Consider the following 21,867-nt stretch of genomic DNA (forward strand, 5'->3'; position numbering starts at 1 on the left):
TTATAAAAATAAATTTTTCTAATACTATGAAATCCCCCTATTAATTTTTTATATCCACAACAGTTATGATGGGTGGGAATTCCAGGTGGCATTTCAGATGGACAGCTTCTCTTGAGGTCTATGAGTGGTTCTCCCCCCACCCCACCCACCCCCAAGCCCTGACATTTTTCCTGCTTTCCCTGGCCCAGCATGTTCACTTCAGCCCCCTCTACTCGCCCTAGGCTTCAGTCCTCTTCCTCACCACAGAGCGATTCTGCCCTCTCAGAGTCTACCAGGAGAGCACCTTGGACTTGCACAGCCAGGTGCACAGTCCAGGAGGGGCTGCAACCCAGTGCTTTGCAAAACGTGACGGTCCTGCTGCGGCAGGGTGTAATGGTGAGGGTGGGTAGGGCAGGGATTGGAGGGCATGTCTGGAGACACAACACTCCAGTGTCAGTGTTTTCCTAGAACACTGGATTCCATGTGCGGAACGGAGCAAGAACATATTGTTTAGAAATGAGAGGTGTGTTTCTTATGGAGGAGAATGGGGGAAAAATCCTACAAAACTGAAGATTTGTGTTTTTGAAAAAGAGAAAGTATTTTGAAATCTTTTTATTTTTTCCAGGTTCAGTCCCAGGTGTCCCTAAGACTGTTGCTCACTGGCCTCTGTTGTTACAGGTAATTGCTGCATGGACAAATCTCAAAGGCACTGGCTGACCCTGTGTTCTCCAACCATCTCACCAGGCAAATCTTTATATTTTTTTCCTATGGATTTTTTTTTAATAGCTTAATAAAACACTCTTTTGAAAGATTTTTTTTTTTGCTACCAAACCAGCTGACTTATAAAGCAGTCATGTTTCTGCTTATTATTAATGACCCATTTAATGGCCAATAGTAGCGCCTGTTCAGATGATATAATCAACCTAACTGGGTTAATTTACTTTAAGCAAAAGCAAGTGAATATGATAATTATATCGGGCTGGGTAATTTTATCATGAGTGGAAGTGTGATAGGGTAGATTTTTGACACCTTGAAAATTGTTCTGGGGACCTTTTTTTTTTTTTCTATTTTGGTTGTTGTTGTCTGTTTGATTTCAGAATGGGAACCTTTTTACTCTCCTTATTTAAAGATGAAGAAGCTGAAATCCAGGGAAGCAGGATGACTTAGTCACAGTCTTCTTAAACACCTTCAAGAACTCAGAGAACTCTTCTCTAAAACAAACGGAATATGAATCAACGTATTATTTATATATTGCAGTTTATATTCAGCTGGAAATTGGCACACTCATTTTGGCTGGTTGGTTGGAAATGGGGGGTGGGGGTCGTGCCTGTTTTCTGGTTGATTTTTCCTGCCCGTCCACTGCTCCCTGTCTTGGGTTTCTCTATTCCACTTTAACTTCTACCCACGGGCTGTTTTCTTCCTGAGTTCGGCACTAGTGACCTCTGCAAGTGTAAGCTTTTTCTTTCTTTTAGCAGTTGGTCCCTTCTGCAGCCCAGCGACTGTCCCTCTGAGCAGCCATAGCCAGCACAATAGAGGGTCTGTGGGTGTGTGGCAAGCCGTCCGGCTCGGGCAAGACCACTTCACGGCTCCTGAAACAGGCTCCCTGCTATTGTGGTGTTTAATTATCAACAGTATTTCTACCACCCAGTGCTTCAGAGTGGGAATTTGTTATAAGACCTGCCCAGCTAATTAACTATGGGATGGGGGTGGGAGGTGGGGCAGGAACTTTGTGTTCAAAGAATACAATTAGGGTTACTGTTTAAATCCTGAGATAAATAGTGATGGGGCTGAATGGACTTTGTCTAGTGCTAGAATCTAGCTTAGGGACTGTAGATCCTTAACTATTCCATCATTTTCCTCTTCCCCCACCACTGTTGAATGGGGCCTGGCTGACAGTTACATAAAGTTTGAAAATACGAATGAGGGCAACATGCAGATTCATTTGAAAACTTTAAAGTTTTGTTTTTAGTTATGTTGTCTCCATGTGAGTATGTTTCTGTAGGCACAGGATGCCCTGGGGCTAGAGATAAAGGCAGTTGTGAGCCCCCTGATGTTGGCACTGGGAACTCAACTCAGGTCCTCTGCAGGAGCAGCAATCACTGGTAACCACTGAGCCACCTCTCCAGCCCCTAATTTTATTTTTTGTTTTTTCAAGACATGAGTTTCTCTGTGAAACAGTCCTGGATGTCCCGGAACTCACTCTGTAGACCAGGCTGGCCTCGAACTCACAGAGATCCATCTGCCTCTGCCTCCCAAGTGCTGGGATTAAAGGCATGTGCCATCACCACCTGGCTCCCCTAATTTTAATTTTAATGGAGGTTTTGAGGGAGTAATTTATTTGCTTTTCTTGAAAAAATGAATACATTTGCTTTTAATGATGATATGCCATTTTGCAATTTATCAACATCTTTTTATTGTTGCCAGTTTTCTCCTTCTTATTGATGAGATAAACAAGATTCTAAGACAAATGGCTTCATCTCGGTGATAGAAGGATCCTTATCCCAGCTTGGATGCATCCCCATCCCTGGGCCAGCTTTGCACGTAAGATCACTGTTTGCAAAGGCAGCCTCTTTCAGCCTCAGGCACCTCTGAATCTGAAATAGTGCCTTGCCTTCAGCAGAAATATGCTTTGTAAATGGTTATTTCCAAGAATGGAGATAATCCTTGAAGGTCCCTTGCGATCCTAGAGATGACGTGGTATCCTTAAAAGATGTATGGTCCCAGAGAGAGCCATGTGTTCTCTTTGTTACCGAGCCTTTCTGGATCTGTGGATTGTAGCAGGGTTATCTTTCATTTTGTACCTCATATCCACTTATAAGAGAGTATATACTATGTTTGTCTTTCTGGGTCTGGGCTACCTCACTCAGGATGATTTTTTTTTTTAATTCTATGCATTTGCCTGAAATTTCATGATGTAACAACTGAGTAATACTCCGTTGGTTAGATGTACAGCGTTTCCTTTATTCATTCTTCAGTTGAGGGACATTTAGACATGCTGTGCGTTTTTAAACAGAACATGATGAATAGCCACATGAGCACTAGCCCTAGCATCATTACTGCCCCTCATTCTACATTTGACTGCCTTTCTTGCAGCTGACATGGTCCCACATCTTCTAATTGCATTCCCAGATCTCAGCCACCGCAAATATTCACAGGTCACCTTCTTTGCCTACATGGTGGACTTTGTGTGAGTAAATTTGGTCCCTCCTGCCTTAGCTCTGGCTGTTTGCTTGCTGCTGTGGGTGATGATCAGTGACGAGATGTTGGGCAGCTGCACCCTCAGTAGAAGAAAAGGTAAAACATGTCTTGGCTTCTGAATTCTTCGATTTGTTTGTTAATGTGCTGGATGCATGCACATAAAACAAATTGTCTTCCTGAAATGGCTTTGTATTTTGTCTCATTGTATATAAGCCTGGAACTGTTTATTGAGCCAAACTTGCTTTTAGTTTAAAAAAAAAAAAAAAGGTGTATAGTTTTAGCCAGTCTCTCTGCCATGTTGAACACAAGGCTCTTACCGGAAAACTGGCATAACAATGGTTCCCGCCTCACAAACCATGCTAAGTTAATGATAATCTCCACATGGGTTTTTATTAATATTACTCTTATTGATTTTTAGAGGCACACAAAAAATAAACCCAAATTTGTTCTTAGGAAATAGTTTGGTATTTTTCCACCAAAAAATAATCTCTTGTTCCAGATCTTTAAAAAAATGTCTATTCTAGCTACTTTTAAAAAACATAACACACTCATAAATGATGTCAAAGTGAATGTTATCTGTTATTTCAAAGGATAAAATGAGGTCACTTTGGTATAAAACTTGCACTAAGAGCCAATATCCTCTGGACAACCAAGAAGAGCACTTCATAAGATTTATCTTTGTTGATCATAAGCAACAACCTTCTAACAATTTTGCAACTAACTTGGTTTAAGGTAGTAATGCCAAGAAAAGCAAGGCACAGGCATTTTAGTGATTAAATGTATGAAATTAAAGAAACCCTTACAGTAGAGAGACTCGGCATTCAGGTCCAATCTGCTTGGCTTGTTGAGATCCAGAACTCAAAGCCCATTTTGCCTTCTCTTGGGTCTCCAGTTGCAAAGGTTGCAAAGACCTAGCGGTTGTTTCATTTCAACCTGGGAAAGGGATTTGGAGTGTCCCTCTCTGCTGCCTCCCAGAATGTGGCTCTGCAGAGTCAAGTTAAGGAGGCAGCTTTAATGAGGCAGAGGGCGCCCTCACACCCAGGGCTCACTCAATTGGAGGGGGAGAAAGCAAATACTCCACACGTTTTTGCCAGGTTACTTAGGGAGTCCAGACCAGGTTTGGGTATGAGAACCATGTCTTCGGAGGCTGCTCTTCACACTGTCCACAACCATGGAGTCTAAGCCATGTCAGGAAAATTTCCTTACACTAACATTAAAAACAGGCGAGATTAGTTTAAAAATGTGTTGTAGCTAACTCAAAATGTCCAAACTGTTATCATTTGCACAGGTGATCAATGTAAAACCAGACATTTTACAGTCCTTTGTTTTTATACTAAGCCTTTGAAAGCCAGTAAGAATTTCATATTTCTAGTGCTTTTTGATTTGGGCTACATATATTTTAATAATAAATTGTGTTTTATTGTAAGTTGGCAATTTATAAGTGTATACATTAATAGGGTATGGGGTGATTCTGTGATTTATTAATATGTGAAATAGTGACATTAAGCTAATTCAAGCACATACTTCATTTGAGAGCTCTACTTTTGGTGATGATGACATTTAAAATGTACTGTCTTAGAAAATTTTAAGTGTACAATATAATTAACTGTATGGGAAACAGATTGAAGACACAGTCCTCTGTTCAACTGAGATTTTCTATCCTTTGGCCATTACCTCTCCATACCTCTCCCTTCAGCTTCTGTAACCCTGTTTTCTTCTCTGTTGCTGTGAATCTGATTGTTTCAGGTTCCCTGGACAAGTCAGATCATATGGTATTTGTCTTCCTGTGCCTGACTATTTCATTTAGGATAAGGCTCCAATTGCATCCATGTGGTCACAAATGGCAGAATTTCCTTTCTCATCAAGGCGAAGTGGTATTTCCTTGTGTGTCCATACACATTTCCCTCATCAGTTCAGCTGCTGATGGACACCCAGGTTCCTTCCATAACTTGGCTGTTGTGAACAGTGCTGCAATGGATATGGGAGTGTGGATGTCTGTTTGACAAACATTCCAAATCTTTTGGGTAAATACCCAGAAGTGGGATTGTTGGATCATATGATAATACTATTTTTAGTGCTTTTTTTTTTTTTAAGTCAAGGAACAAACCCAGGACATCACATATGCTAAGCATGTGCTCTGCCAGTGGGCCACATCCTTGGACCTATTTTTAGTTGTTAGAGGAAATGCCATATATTTTCCAAATTGTTTATACCAGTTTCCATCCCCACCAAACAGCATGAAAGGTTCCCTTCCCACATCTTCACCAACACTTATTTTTTTTGTCTTTTTAGAAAAGCAGTTCTGACAAGTGTAAAATTATATCTTGCTGTGGTTTTTACTTGCCTTTCTCTAAGGTTAGTGTTGTCCAGTACTTCTCCACATTCCTGATGGTCATTGTACATCTCCTTTTGAGTCTGTCTGCTCAGGAGTCTTGCCCATTTCTTAACTGATTTTTTTTTATTTGACTCCCTCCCATGTTTTGTGCTTTGGCCCCCTTGTTAGATGTATGCTTATAGATACTCCCCATCCCTGCTTGTTTCTTCTCTGAATTGTCATTATTATCCAATGGCTTTTTAGTTTGATGTCGTCCCCTTCACTATTTTTGCCATTTGTTACTCATACTTTGGGGGTCAAATCTAAAAAAGTCATTGTCCAGACCAACATCATGGAGTTTTCCCCTTGTCTTTATTTGTAAATTTATAGTTTAGTCTCATATTTAGGACTTCAGTACATTTTGTGCTGATCTGTATATGGTGTGTGGTAGGGGGTCTGATTTCATTTTCATGCTTCGGGGTATCCAGCACCACCTGCTAGAGAGGCCACACATTCCCTTTGTTGATATATCCCTGGCAGCCTTGTTAACAGTCAGCAGGCAGAGTGTGGGCTCATTCTGGAGCTCTCCATTCCCTCCCATATTTTAAGAGATTGTGACTTATGCATGGCTAATGACTTCTACGCAGCACAGTGTAGTTTTGTAGCACAGTTCTACAAACTTTGAAATGTGGTATTGGGGGCACCAGTTCGTATAATCCACAGTGCTGGTACTGTTGATCTCGACACAGAAACTGTGTAGCAGATGGTAAACATTTAAATTCTTTGCCAGAAGCTCATAGATTTTTTTCTTGAAAATTTTATTGAATGACAGTTTTGGAGGGCTAGGGAGTGTTTATAACATGCCAGGGCATGAGAGAAGTACTCGAAAGGTACTATTCTATCACTTTTATAACTGTCCTAGATTGACGGTGTAGCAGCCGGCCTTCCAGTAAGATCCATTCACCTGTCTCCCCTCCAGGCATTTCTCCACACACATGTTGTGCAGGGTTGCTCACAATAGCATGTTCCATCTGAGATTAGGTGGCAAAGGACACTCGTTTCTGCCTTGGTTGATGTTTCTCACCTTCTCAGAACCTTATCACTGAGGAATGCCAACTGCCATGTCATCAATTTGCCACATGGAGAGGCCCATGCAGCCAGAGATGCAGAGTTCTTGCCAGCTGTGGCTCTGAGTGAGCAATGGGATAGATCCTGTAGCTCAGTGTAACGGCAAGGTGACGGTCATTGTGTGGATGCCCTGAACATCTATTCAGCCCTGAACATCCTTCAGCTAAATCCAGTCTCACAGGTCTAATCCATAGAAACTGAGATAAATTTGCCAAGTTTGGGGTGATTTAATACCTAGTGATATAGTAATAACCAACATAAGATTATACACATCTTACAGATAAAGAAACCAAGGCATGAAGAGACTGAAGGCTTTTCCTACAAAGAACCAGATGTGGAACTTGAAACCAGAACTCCTTCAGTCCAGAAATTTGATTTTTAGCCTGTGCTAAGGATTTGGTTTAAAAGCGCCATCTCTAGGTATTATGTCGTTCATTGTGTGATGGTGAGTATGTGTCGAACGGGGAGAAGTATGGCTACCTTCTGAACTGATGGCAATCGGGATGTTGGGAAACGTGGATAGGAACCTATGCACTCAAAGGCATTGTTAAAGGCAATCAAAGACATTGTTAAACATTATCTGCAATGTTTTAGGTTTTGACAAAGGGAGCTTATTCTATGTGGGGGATATTTAAGTATTCAAAGCAAAAGCCGACTCTCAAGGGAAGGAAATCCTGTCATTTGCAGTAATGTAGATGAGCCTAGAGAAGCCAGAACACAAAAAGACAAACCACATGATTATGTGTATATGTGAGCCTTAAAATGTCCAGTTTACGGAATTAGAGAGCAGAAGGTTGATTGCCAGGCACTGGAGACCGAGAGAGGTGCACCAAATGGTGTAAACTTCCAGCCAGACGCTTAACAAGTTCTGGGGATCTCATGTACATCATGAATGATGTCGAGTGTGCTAATTAACTTGATTATGGCAATTATTCCTCAGTGTATACAAACATCAGACTCCTATGCTTTGAAGATAATCACATTTCCCCTGTCAATCAAATATTTTGAAATTAAGAGAAAGAAGCTGCCATTATTAAAGAATGGGTGATTGAAACGGAGACCGAAGCCACCTGATAGTAATTATTTAGAAACATAAAACAGGGTCAAGCCACCCCGTATTTGGTAGAATCCTTGTCTTCATTTGGAAATAGGGATATTAAGATGTTGAACATATAGCGATCGAGATTCAAAGCCTTCAAGCATCTCCAGTAGAGAGACCATCTAGTACAGAGTCCCTGTGGCAAGATAGTGTGGCATGCACAAGGGACAAGAGGGTGAGATACTGTAGGAGGCACTTTGAGGAGCAGACTTGTAAGTCAGGGTGAGGATTTATATACTCCTCTTTTAATGAGGCAGATAGGAATATATGTCTCTCATTCAAGAGATCCACTTCCGGCTCATTTTCCCACATTCTTAATGGCAGCAAACCTTTGTCCTTTGAGAGTTGCCCAGTCCGTGGGACATGGAGAGTGGTGACGCTGGGCAATGCTGTTTTGGAACAAAAATCAGGTGTGACTAATCAACAAGTCTGGTTTTCTCATGCACAAACTCCGAGGACAATCCCAAAAGTGTTTTGAGCAGGGGCAGTGCAGTCGGAGTGAGCGTGGGGTCTCCCAGGAGGGCCCTGGTAAAGACTAACATTGGCTTGGGTTGCAGACTTTCTGCTGTGGCTGTTTACACAAAGCCAACCTCATTAGTTTATAGTCACACCTCTCAGACACAGCCTGCCCCGTTCTCAGCACAGGCACGGACTCCTACCACAGCAGAAACGAGAGGCACATCCTGTGTGCCGGGGTTGCAGCACAGGGGTTGGTACTGTCTGCGAGCGACAGTAGCTCTGTGCTGGTATTGTTCAAAGTCCCTGACTGTTAAGATTCGGGCTGGCACAGGCGGCTTCTGGGAGAAGGTGTGGGAGGGGCTCACTGTGCAGCAATCTGGAGGGTTCTGGAGAGATAGGAAGATGCAAGTCAAGGGAGGGGGAAGAAAAATTCACACTGAGGAGCATCCCACAGTTTTGCTGGTCCACATCATAAGACAGTGAACAATGAAAGCTAGCCAGGTACACTGACGATCAGGCTTTGCAAAGGTGCCTAGAAAATCACAGGCACAGAAGCAACCCAAAGTACCCCAAAGTTTAAGTTCCTGAGAAATTGATATTGTTTCCTTCTATAGATGGAGGTGTCAGAAGACTAAAGTGTCTATCAAAGTTTTGTGAATATCTATTATGGCTGTGGTACTGGGACTAAAGGATGAGGCAAAAATCCACGAGTATGACCAGATCTACACCTGGCAAAAATCCAAAGGAGCTGGTGTTTTTAGGACTGGTGTTGGCAGGCTTTCATGATACCAACTTAATGGCAGCCTCACATTGGGAAGACTCTCACTGATGACTCACTAAGCCTGCCTCCATGACTGTTGGGCTGTGATTACTGGGTAGAGCAGGATATGGTAAGTTAGGTAGAGAGGAGCTTGGTTGGGGCTTTCATAACCAAAGGTGGCAAGGTTTTCTCAGGTAGCAGCTGCTCCATGGAGTGTGTCTTAGCTACTGGGAAGCTATCAATGCCCAGAGCTAAAGTCCTGCCTGTGGTTCTTGTGCTTAGAGTGGTCCCCAGCAGCAGTCTGTCCAGGTTCTGGCCTGTTTCCTAGGCTTCAGGGAAACATGTGGGATGCCCCTTTAGTAACAGCCAATGTTTTCCTCAGCAGGAGTGAGTTTACAGTAGCTCCCCTGAGATGAACTGAGTTTCACTTTCCATAGTTCGGTTACTCACAGCCAACTGTGGGCCAAACATACTCAATGAAAATTCCCCAAAATAAACAGGTCTTAAGGCTTTAATTGCACTCTGTTCTGGGTAGCAGGATCAAATCTAGTGCTGACCTCCTTCATAGCACCTGGGATGTGAATCATCTCTTTGTTCATGGTATCCACGCTCTGTCCATGCTGTATGCACTGCCCACCCATTAGTAATGAAAGTAGCCATCTCCAAGAATCAGATCGACTTCCATGACGTTGCAGTCCTTGAGTTCAAAGAATATTTATTTTCCTTAATAGTGTTCCCAAAGTGAGAGACTAGTAATATTACATTGTTATATTTTATGTAGTGTCATCATTAATCTCTTATTGTGTATGTATAGGGGAAATATTATATGTAATTACATAAAGAGTTAAATATAGTGATAGACACACATACAGATGTGATGCTACCCATAGATTTAAGCATCCACTGGGGTCTTGGAACATATGACAATGGTACTACTCTACTCTGTGCCACTTGCTTAAAGGTGGGGAGGAACAGAAAATAATTGCTGAATAGATAGTGGATTCATCTCCTGATTAGGCTGGGGAGTGTGTAACTTTGAGTGACAGCTTCTGGGACTTACGCTATGCATGGGGAGTAGTACATGGCTGTGTGTCAATCCATGCTCATAACAAACATCCTCACCTAGCTCCATAGCTCCGGGTCCATGACTTTAGAAATAAGCACTGAATGCAACCATGCTGTGATTCCTGCTAAGAAATGGGGTAGATCATACAAAACTTTCTTCTGAATCGTGTTGGGATCCTTGGTTGGCAAAGTTAAAGGAGGATGGGGCTAATTTTGAGAAGAAAACTACTCTGGGGAAGAGAAGGAAGGAAATAACTCTATTGGAGACCTCACACCCTGCTTTGAAATAGTGGGTAGTCACTAGAAAAGCAGACGTAGAGTAAGGGAAGGAAAGAGTTGAACATCTACTGTGTAACAGTGAGAGACTTTGAAAGTTAGGTCTGAGTTCAGATCCTGGCTCTACTCCATTAGCTTGGTAATGCTAGGTGAATGGTTTGACTTTCTTATTTCTAGTTTCTTTATGGAAAAATGAGAAAAATACCTCCTACCTTACAAGCCAGTTGTGAGAATCAAGTGAGGTGATACCGAGAAAAGCAGTATTTTAGTATATGTGAGTCCATGTGTATGACTAGGTGTCTGTTTGTGTTTGTGAGGGTGCATGATGGGTTAAGTAGTTGTATGCCTGTGAGTGGTGGGGAGGGGCAGAGGTCAACTTTGGGTTTCATTCTATGGGTGGTTTCCACTTTAGTTTTTGAGAAATCGTGTCTCATTGGACTGCAGCTCATCAAATAGTCTAGGCTGGTTGCCGGGAACCCCAGGGATCTGCCTGTCTATGCCTCCTCCTGGTGCTGAGGCTACAAGGCTGCAGAATTGCTCCTGGTCTCGTTTTGTGGGTTCCTGGAATCAAATTCAGGCCTCCATACATTTTACTGAATGAGCTGTCTCTTCAGCCAGCAAGAATATTTTTGCATGTGCAAAGCATCCTAAGAATTGAAGACTTTGTTGGGATTTTTCTTCTCTTAAGTCATGCCTTTCTAGCTTGGGAGCAGTTTGTAGCAGGTGTTTGCCTCTGGTTACAGACGGCAGGCTGCAGCTTTTCTCCTGGGAAACCTCATACTCCTGGACAGAAGCAATCCTATTTCTTTTGTACTTGATTTAGAAAGTAAATTTAAAATTCCTGCAAACACTGTGTTCTTCTATCCTGCCTTTATCCAACACAAATGGCTCCCTAGTGCTCAGAAGAGAACAAATAAATGCACCACAGGATTTCAGCAAATAGCTTGAAAGGAAAGATACAGGAGCCCACTGGCCACAGCCCTCCTTGTTGGTTATTCAGAAGGACAATAAGTTTGTATAGAAGGATCCCAGGATTAGCATCCAATGGACTTGGGCTTGTGTCGCTGACATCTGTCTGCTAACTGTGTGTCCTTAGGCCAGTGAGCTGATGAGTTTAGTGTCAACTTGACACAGGTTAGAGTCATTTGGGAAGAAGGAATCTCAATTGAGAAAGGTTCCCACCAGACTGGCCTGTGGGCAAACTTGTGGGGCATTTTCTTGATTGATGATTGATTTGGGAGGACCCAGCTTACTGTGGGCGGTACCATGCCTGGGCTGGCAGTCCTGGCTGCTCTAAGGAAGCAGGCTGAGTAAGCCACAAGGAGCAAGCCAGTAAGCAGCACCCCTCCATGGCTTCTGTTTCAGTTCCTGCCTCCAGGTTCCTGCCCCAATAATGGACTATGAAGTGGAACTGTAAATTGAACTACACTCTTTCTTCCCCAAGTTGCTTTTGGTCATGGATTTTTATCACAGTAGTAGAAAACCTAAGTAAGACAATCACTTACCTTTTCATAATCATAAATAAGTCACCTTGAAAACTGAGTTAACAACATGCATTAGTGTTAAGACTCAAAAGTAATGTGTGCAGGTACCTCATGGACACTCAACCAATATTTCTTTGTCATTTTGCATATGTTTGAGCTTGGAGATGTCACTTTGATTTCTTGGGTGGCCACGGTAACTTAAGTGTCCTTTTCCTCAGAGCCTGAGACCTAATCATTTTAACTTACTGTTCCTCTTTTTGCAACTTTGTGATAACAATATGGCCATCATCCCAGTGGGAGCAAGGAAAATCCAGAATCTTTAGCATATTTGGTTTGACTTTCCAGATAGTTGGTACTTGAGTTCTGACTCTTATGGCTCAGGTTATCTTGAACTTGCTTTCTAACCAAGGATGGCCTTGAACTCTGATCTCTGTGTCCCACCTCCCAAGTGCTGGGATTAAAGGCATACACTCCCATGCTCAGTTTCTATGGTGGGTGCTGAGGATTGAAGCCATGGCTTTGTGCATGCTACATAGGTACTCTGCTAACTGAACCACATCCCCAGCTCAGTACATGAGCATTTCTATGGAAACTTAATTATAAATGAAAGGGCTTGGGCACATTGGGAGTCTTACAGTTCACAGAAAAAAAAAAATGCATACTTCTGCAGAGTCTCAGGTGAGGAGGACTAATGTTTCATCCACTCAGGGTACAAGGAGTGGTAATATCTACATGAATAGTCTCCTTGTTCTTACAGAATGGGGCTTAGTCTGCACACTGTGTCCAAACCCTCTAATTCTCTCTCCACCCCCCTCTTTCTGAATCTGGAGGACAGACATTATTGCAAATGAATCAGAAGGTAGCAGAGATCTCTCTCAGCTTAATCTTCCTTTTTTTTTTTTTAAACTTTCCATCTGAATATTCAAATTTCGCTAAGAAGGAGCAGCCCTCCGATCAGGTAGCTCTTCTGAAGACCCTCCATCCCCCCCACTACTCCTCAAGCTCTTCGACATGGGCTTGGTAAGCTTAGATTTTTTTTTTGCCATAGTGTTCTGATACAGGTGTCTGTCTCTGGACCTAGTCTTTGGGGGAGCGGGTGGTGGTTTAGGAAATCTGGGAGCTGAGATGTGACCTCTAATCATGCTCGAGCTTCCTCTGGTCTTCCAGTCTTCTGGGGTCCACCACTTGGAAATAAGTGAAGCAGTGTCGGTGAAACAACAGTCTGGTGAGGTTTCTAGAATTAGTGTCTAGTGGCACTGAGCCACTGTGGTTGTTGGATCAGAGAGTTTGCACCAAGGAGAATGTGAGCTCTGACCTCATGATGCTGTGAGGACTGAAGGTGTCAATGTTTGTAAAGTACTCAGAACAGCACCTAGCTAATCATATTGCATATGACTCCGTTGTATGAAAAGTCTGGAAGGGGCAACTTGGAGAAAACAGCAACAACAACACAAAATGACTATTGATGTCTCCTAGGGCTGGGGATGGGGAGGAGGTCAAAGAGTAAGGAGTCAAGACTGTGGGATTTCTATAGGGTGATAAAGAAGTTCTTAAATGATTATGGTGACGGTTACCTGGTTTTGCAGTACTAAACAACATTACATCTTTTTTAATGAGTGAATTTTGTGATGTGCAAATTCTGTCTCTGTATCTCTGTTATCTTTCATTCTGTCAATAACCTATCATCTCTATCACCTCTCTCTCTATGACTCATCAACCATCCATCATCTGTCACTCATCTATCCTGTCTATGTATCTGTCTATCTTTACCTATCTACTGTCATCTACCAGCCATTTCTCTGTCTACATTATCTGTCCATCATTTCTCTGACATTTGTCTCTGGTCAACATTACTGCCATGCTAGTCCCAGAAACTGGCGCCTGTCCCATGGACCATTCAATAAAGTAGCCCCTGACTGATTGTCCCACCTTTACACCTGCCTCTCCTTTGTTCACCTTTCACAGAGCATCATAGTGGCCCTGCAAAGTAAAACAGACCACGGCATTCACAGATCATGCTGCTGCTTCCCCATCACATTCAGTCTTTAGAGGAACACATCGTAGCATGGCTACCAGGCTCTACTATCTGGTCCTGGTGACTTCATCCACACTTTTATTTGCTCTATTCCAGTACTTTAGCTTCCTTTCTGACTATCTTGAGACTTCTACTTACCATTGGTTCTTCCCAGAATGGATCACACATCTGATGGTTAATTACTTTATATCATCTGGGACTTAGTCATACCGTGCCACATCAGCTAAGGTTCTCTTGCCTAACCCTATTTAAAATGGACCCTTCTGTTAGGATTCTGGCCACTCATCCAGCTACATGACCGCACACGCACAGTTCAGTAGCCAAGCAAGGGATCTTCTGTCCTACGTAATCCGTGCGTTGCGTGATTGCACAATGCGTGCAGCGTGGTCATGCAGTCTGCACATTCCTGGTATAGCGCAGTAAGCCCACATGCGCATGTGCAGGGGAATCCTTAAAAAGCTGGTCACAGACTCCTCCCCTCTTCTTCTCCTGTCTCCTCCTCCCCTCTCCCTTTTCCTCATACATCTCTTCATCAGGCCTGGCCATGCTCTCTTCTGTCCTCCTCCTCCCTCCCCCTCCTAATAAAGCTCTGATACTAGGTTTTATCGTGCCTCGTGACCTTTCTTCACAGAGTAAAAGCTCCGAATTTAAAACCAACACTGAATTTAATACCAACACCTTCCCTTATGAACCTCTTGCTACTCATTTGTGTTCTTTTTCACAGCATTTACCGATATTTGAATTTATGTTGTAGTTTATCAATTCATTTGCTTATTGGAATCTCTTTCACTAGGATGCAAGCGCTCTACCAAGATCCAGGCATTTATCTAGTTTGTCACTGCATTTCTAGACTTGGGACAGTGTTTACTCAGTGTTTGTGAGTGTCTGAGTAAAACCCCTGCACTGACTGTGCATGCAGAGACACAACTGCTCATCCATTTCCTCCTACAAACACTTCCTAATTCTGTATCGTCATCCGAAGATGCCATATACCTGAAAGCTTTGATTAAATTTTTAGGAAAGCCATTTGGAGAGGCTTCCCTTCAATAACATTGATTATGTTTTCCTTAGAGAACAATTAAGTGCTTAAACTGATAAACACTAATTGATCTTTACACGATAGTCTTTGGAAACACATAAAGAATTTCAAGGTCTGTGTTTCGTCAACCATTCCTGAGCGGTTATTTTGTTGACATAGAGCAAAGGTCTGATGGATGATATGGGCCTTTATGTTTAGGTTTACTTACAGTGTGGACTTTCTCGGGCCCCTGTCCTCAGAAGAATCCGAGCAATGGGCACATTGTTGGTCATGATGGCAATGTCCAAAGGCGTCAGTCCCTCGCTGTTTGGTGTGTTCAGATCTAGTTCTTCCGGTGTGTACTGGTAGAGGAGGAGCTGTACAGCATCTAGGTCCTGCTGCTCAACAGCCTCAAACATGGCTTCATTACCCTGGAAATTCTGGAGAAGAAAAGAAGCAGGTTGGTCCAGAGTTGGAAGTGGTTTTCCCAGGAGAGCTGCAGTGCTGAGTGGATAATTGTTTAAGAGAGCCAGAAGTTGAATATTTATAAAATATAAATCATCTATAGAAAAAAAAATGGCATGGACAATATGACTCTTTTGAAAAGGTTTTTGTAAAAGACTAACATTAAACAAAAAAGATCTCTGAGTTTCTCACAAATACTATTTTTTTGGTAGCTCACCAGGGAAGATGGAGGCACATCCTCCTTCTACATTTATGTGTTACTTCTCTAAGAATTACTTTGCTTTCAGAGCTGTTGGGATGCAGTTGGCCTTGACCTAGTGCTGGGATCCGATTAATATGTGGAAGCTCTTCAGTGACCAAATGTTTAGGCAGGACGATTTTATTTTTAGTCTCATCAAAAATTGATTTTCCCTATCCAAGCCTTGCCAGTCCACTTCGGCTGAGCGCATACCACAGCATAGGAACCTGGGGAGAATATGAAGCGATTATGCAAATGCTTGTTTTGACAATAGGGACCCAGAGGAGAAGGCTATTTTGGTGTGCTGTTCTCCTGCTGCAAGACACTGCACTGAATAGAGAAGTTGCTTTTCTACAGCCTGCCAAATGGAAGGGCTTCTGGTGCTTAGGTCACAATCTAACCCCAGCTAAGCACTCCCAGAAGATGGGTGTGAAATAGGAAACCATATTAGGAGACAAATGAATTCAAAAATCAAAACATTGCCCTGTCTCCAGTGTGCCTTTGTTTATGGTTATTGGTGTCTCTTGTTTCTTGCCCGCCATATTTACTATCCCTTTTAAGTGATTTCCTCCTCCAAACTCGAACTTGTTTGCTTCTATCTGTGTAGGCCGGGACTTACTTCTGCTTTAATACCACATGGAGCCCTTACCTCCCTGCACAAATACTCTCATCGATCATGTGAATGCATGCCTGCTGCTTTGACCTACAGCTAGTGCCGAACACTACTGAGAACATCTGTAATATGCTCTGTATGCCGCTGGCTAGGGACTAATGGCCATGACAGCTATACAGGCCGCACAATTTAGCAACAAGAAGATGTTCATTTTCCCTGATGGACTGATACACTTTTAGATATCAACTAATGGGAGGTCACACCCTATTGTATTTCCTGCTTTGACTGCCTGGGGACTCAAAGGTGAATGTAATACTACATTTCATGGAGTATATTTGCCTAAAGTTTTGATATAGATATTTTTTTTTCCATCTATTTTCTTTTGCTGGCCTTTCCTGTCCTCTTTCTTTATATAATAAATAGAATTCTATTCTTGGATTGTATTTTGAATGCCTTTGAAACGCATGTGAAATATGTATATGTACACACACACACATACATAAACATGTTTATCAGAAACCTCTAAATGATTTTAATACTATTATTTAAATGAGCATTGGTACTCCTAGGAAGTCCATGTAATCTGAAACATTTGATATTTGCCAAACTGAGTGTGTGTGTACGTGTGTGTGTGTGTGTGTGTGTGTGTGTGTGTGTGTGTATGTATGTGTTTCTGGGGGCCTGAGGATTGAACCCAGGACTTTGTGTATCCTAGTCAAGCAATCTACCTCCATGTCCACACCTCCATCTGTTCAAGCTGCTTATTTTGGAGATTTGTTTATTTGGTCTGGTAGTGAAAAAAAAAAAAAAAAAACTAAGGAAAGAAATTAAGAAAAAGAGAGGGGGAAAAGCCTTCCATTCATCCAAACTTAATGTAACATTATATATATGTATAGTTCCTGTCTTAATGGACTTTATGTGTAAAAATGAAACATTCATTAAACTGTTGAACAATGGAACTGACATGGGAGTAGAAAGAGTTCTGTTACCACGGAGGTCTTTCTGAGACTCAGCCGGTCCGTTCTGGTTTTAAAATAGGACTCATCAAAGGACGAGTGACTGCCCTTCAGCTTCTCCGAGAGGTTCCTGTACAGGCGCTTAGCAGCATTGGGAGACGATGGAGCGCTGTGCTTTTTTGACTGAGAAAGATGTAAGTTCTGCATTTGTTGAGTCATTTTCGAGCGGCAGTTCCTAGGAAGAGGAAAGCAGTATGCATGATGATTACACACAATGCAATTACACACCACAAAGAACTCTGTCACCTCCAGGAACCATCTGGAAATCTCAGATCCAAATGTGATATTCCAGCTGGGAAGGGCCTCGGAGATCACCAATCCCAGCTTCTTCCTGCTGTAGAGGAGAAAATGGAAACCCAGGGAAAGGAAGCAGCTTTTCTATGGTTCCAGAGCTGATTGGTGGTAGGAATGAAATGTCAACCCCATTTACTCTATGAAATATCCATTTATACATGAACACTTAAAACCCCTGGTATCTCACTCAGTTAGGAAAGAGTCTCAGTGCTGTATCTAGGAGGAATGTGTAATCTTGGTTATACATAATTGAGACTATTTTTAAACTCCCTCCTCATAGACGTTGACCTCTATTGGATGGATAAGAAAGTGTGGTTCATTCAGGCAGTGGTGGTGCATGCCTTCAGCCTGCCAGAGGCAGAGGCAGGTGGATCTCTAAGTTCAAGGCCAGCCTGGTCTAGAGAGTGAGTTCCAGGATAGCCAGGGCTGTTACACAGAGAAACCCTGTCTCAAAAAAAAAAAAAAAAAAAAAAAAAGCAACAAAAAAGTGCCATTCTTTTTTGCATACCCACCTTCTTCTGAGAGTAACAATCAAATTTGGAAGCTAATTTTGTCCACTTGGTTAACTACCCCAGTGTGCTCAGGGACTTTTTATCTATAGGACTAACCCTGCTTTCCCTGGATACCCTGGGCAGAAGTCATCTATTCCTGCCTACCAGTCTTCAAGTCGTACTTGACTATTGCTCCTAAAATCTCTAGTGAGTGCTCCCCTCGTGTCACACTTGAAGTTAGTTTCTGGGAGGTCAGGTATGTCATTTCTAAATCCACCCACCATTAATTTGGGTATTACTACAGAAATACGGAGGCTAGAAAGTCTGTGCTTGCCTGGTGTATGGTGTGCATTAGATGGGTAAATGCAAAAATAAAATTGCTAGTCTATACATTGTGGTGCAAAGTATGTTCTCTTCCCTGAAGCCTCTGGGGCACGGGGCCCTGAATTCTCTGAAAAAGGACCGATGTCTTCCTCCAATTTCCTGTCACATTTTGAACAACATCTTCTACTTGTAATGCTGGTACCAGCTACCCTTGATTTATATTCTCTCCAACAAATGGAGTATCACCGTAATGACATTTAAATGTCCTTGGGCACCTTTTCAAACTAGCTTGCAACTTCTTCCAAGACAAAGAGATGGCTGAACCCAATTTAGTCTTAGTCATGGCCATCAGTCCTTAGCTAGTCTTAACTTGGCAGACACTCTTAGATTGGACAGGTGATACATGGCGCTACTTGTGTGTGTGCATTTTTATATATCTTTAAAGGCCTTTTAATTGTTTTCAAAGTAGAAGTAGAATGGTTTGGTGATTTGTCCTCTTTCTCTCCAATCTACAGATTTTTTATCTTTGACTCAATAGCAACTACAGGATTTTTGTTAATATTTCTTTCCACAAAGGTCCAGGTTCCAGGCTACCATGTGGGGATTGCTCTACCTCTTTATTTCTGTCTTCTGTCTCTAGACTTTTCCTTCAGGATTGACACCCTAGTTCAAGCCATCTGTCTTGCCTACATCATTATCCTTCCCAAAATAACTCTACATTCTATTTGTATCTCCCACAATGCCCAGGAGTCCTGTACATAAATTCCTGTTGTTTGATTGAATTCCATCCACTGATGACACCCTACCCACATGGCCCCCTTTGTCCTTGCGCATCTCCCATCTGTCCCCTTCTGTCACTGGGGGTTGACTTTCTCTGCCTCTCTGACTTCCTCCTCTTACTCCTCAGCTGCCCCTTTCTTCCAGGCTATTCATCAGCACGCTTCCACTCTTCTAGCTTTCATCCGTCTTTATGTTTTCCTTTTTTTTCTCTATATTTAAAATGTTCTCAGATGAGAGAGAATGAGAAAGAAAAAGTTCTGTTGTCTATCCTTAGAAATAGAAATGTCTCTACTAACTAACGATGCTCTTGGTTTTTCACTCTTCTGGAAAGGGGCAAGTTTTGGAACTTGAAAGACTCATGCTTGACTCCTGATATTGGTATCTGCAGCATATGTGGCTTTGTGGGGGGCCTGCTTTGACTTCTCTGGTCTTATTTACCACATGTAAATAGACGACATAATATTGGGTAAAGAGTTATGAAGATGAAATTGATGAAGAAATGATCATTGCTATGTCTTTTGGTGCATGGTAGCCTGGCAATAAATAGCAGCAACCATTAAGTTATCCCAAGTCTTTATGCAAAACTAGACACCAGGATACAGCATCAGCATTCATCTTTCTTATAGGCTTTAAACATGGTCTTATGGCTATGTACAAAAAAAATTAGTTTTATGTGCTTTGTTTTATTTTGATAGAAAAACGCAAACATAGCTACTTCACTTTGGATTTTTATAGTAACTTATGCTAAAATAGAAACAGAATGTAGAACTTTCAGCTCTTAGAAGGGAAGGTAGACTAAAGATGAATCGAAAAAAGTTGAAAAATTAGACAAAAAAGGATTGCGTATTTAAGGTGGAGAGCTGAATTCAGTACAAGTATCAAGCTTCGTTCGTTCTAATTTCTTTTGCCCCATTCTCATCTTTCCCAGTTTCTGGTAGCCTTGAAAATCAGCACTCATTAAAACAAAAAAGCATGTAGACCGCCAGCCACTGTAGAGGGACCGTAAGGTTGGTGGTCCCTCACCATTTCATTTCCACCCCCTTAGAAGTATCATTATTTGATCTTTCTGGTTGTTCCCTAGGAGAGCCTCTCAGAATGCTTGTCATTTTTTTGTTTGACTTGCAGCCCCCCAAGAGCAATGAGCCTCTTCCTCTAGAGTATTTGTTTTTGTGGTGGTTGTTTAGCAGACATCAGCATTTTTAAACAAGTCTTTTAAATTGCTCTGAACTTTGGGAATGAGACGGTTTGGAAATAAAGGGCTTTGAAAAGCTCTGACATATTACTGAGTCTAGCAGATCATGTTCATGCCTAGGGACGGGAACAAGGTGGGGAAAAACATGAGAGGCTCATGTGTTGCAATGTGGGCATTTTGTTTGCATGTATGTACCATGTACGTGCCTGATGCCCACAGAGGCCAGAAGAGGGGGCATCAGAAATCCTGGAACTGAAATTATAGCTAGTATGAGCTACCCTGTGGGTGCTGGGAATTGAACCACAGTCCTCTAGAAGAGCTCATCTGTGCTCTTCACCTCTGGGCAATCTTTCTGAGCCCCCAACTGAGTTTTCTCATGAAGTGCTGAGTATGTTAAACAAAATCTCAACTCATTTTGTTTTTCTTCATTGTTTATGTTTCCCTTTTGCCTTGGGCTTTGATGACACGAACCTTTATCTCCCAATATACAATGGGGCAATTGTAATCAAGCTATCGTTTCATGGACTGGAATAAAACATATCAACAAACCTGGACAGATACAAGTACCACCATTCAATCTTCATCATTGTATACGTGAGCTTAGTCAAAAGACGAAGAAATGGTAATTTATTGTCACTTTAGAAACAAGGAAACTGAGCCCCAGAGAGGTTAGGTAATATATCCAGGACCTTACAACCAGAAAATAGAGCAGTAAGATGTGAGCTCTGCCTCCAAGACCTGTGCTTCTAACAGTTCTGCTATTATTATTGCTAAGGGGACTTAGTCCAACTGCCTGGCAGCTTCTCTATGCTCAATCTTGATTCCAAAGTCAAGATTTCTTGTCCTAGTTATGAATCCGTGTTACACCGGAGCTTGGTTGTGGAAAGTTTTCAGTGTTATTGTCCTTTGGAAGTGGTCCGAGCCAGTTTGTGTGAGATGTAGTTTCAAGACACGGCGTATTAGAAATTAGAGCTCTAGTCACTCCTGACAGCTGGGTGGGCAGACGCGCTCAGTGAAGGGAACATATTCGACTCAGGAAATATTGTTCTTTAGGCTGTGATGTGAACTGGGGACCTTCCCACTTCAACCTGCCTGTCACCAGACCAAAGAGAAAGTTTGACCCCATCCATTCTCCACCCGCTCTTAACATGACAGGTGTGTCTTTGATTGCTAAGGGGTGGCCCACTCTATTACAGTATTGACATATAGCAGTGGAAGCTGCCTTTCTAGTCTCTGTGCCCTTTGAAATGAAATATATATATATTTGAAATGTCAGTGGTGACTCAGGAGGAACACTGCTTTTTAAATTTTTTACAAACATTTTTAAAATTACACTTATTTGTGTGTGTGTGCACACTCGCGCACGTGTACACATGTACACGCACATGTATTTTCAGTGCACACTTGCACATTCCATAGCATACATGTGGAAGTCAGGGAACAATCTTTGGGAGTTGGTTCTTTCCTTCCACTACGTGGGACCTGAGGGTATAATTCAGATTGTCATGATTGGTGGCAGGTACCCTTACCCACTGACCCATCTTGTTGGCCCTGACTTTTAGTTTTAAAGCGTGTGTTTATGGGGAAGAAGATCAAATAATAATTAATGGTGACTATGTAGTTCAAAATATATGTACAG

General features: G+C 42.2%; 1 protein-coding gene across 1 annotated transcript in view; it reads right to left on the minus strand.

Annotated features, from left to right (window-relative positions):
• Ankfn1 (ankyrin repeat and fibronectin type III domain containing 1) overlaps nt 1-17,321 on the minus strand; it is a 143,289-nt gene extending 125,968 nt beyond the window's left edge. Inside the window, exons 1-2 of the mRNA XM_059269611.1 lie at nt 17,121-17,321; nt 15,045-15,255 (exon numbers count right to left, since the gene is read on the minus strand). Coding sequence (XP_059125594.1) covers nt 15,045-15,255; nt 17,121-17,306 — 397 coding nt within the window. The 5' untranslated portion in view covers nt 17,307-17,321. The remainder of the gene's footprint in view (nt 1-15,044; nt 15,256-17,120) is intronic.
• Between the last annotated feature and the right edge of the window lie 4,546 nt (nt 17,322-21,867).

The sequence above is a fragment of the Peromyscus eremicus genome, chromosome 8a (assembly GCF_949786415.1).
Source record: "Peromyscus eremicus chromosome 8a, PerEre_H2_v1, whole genome shotgun sequence".
Taxonomy (NCBI): domain Eukaryota; kingdom Metazoa; phylum Chordata; class Mammalia; order Rodentia; family Cricetidae; genus Peromyscus; species Peromyscus eremicus.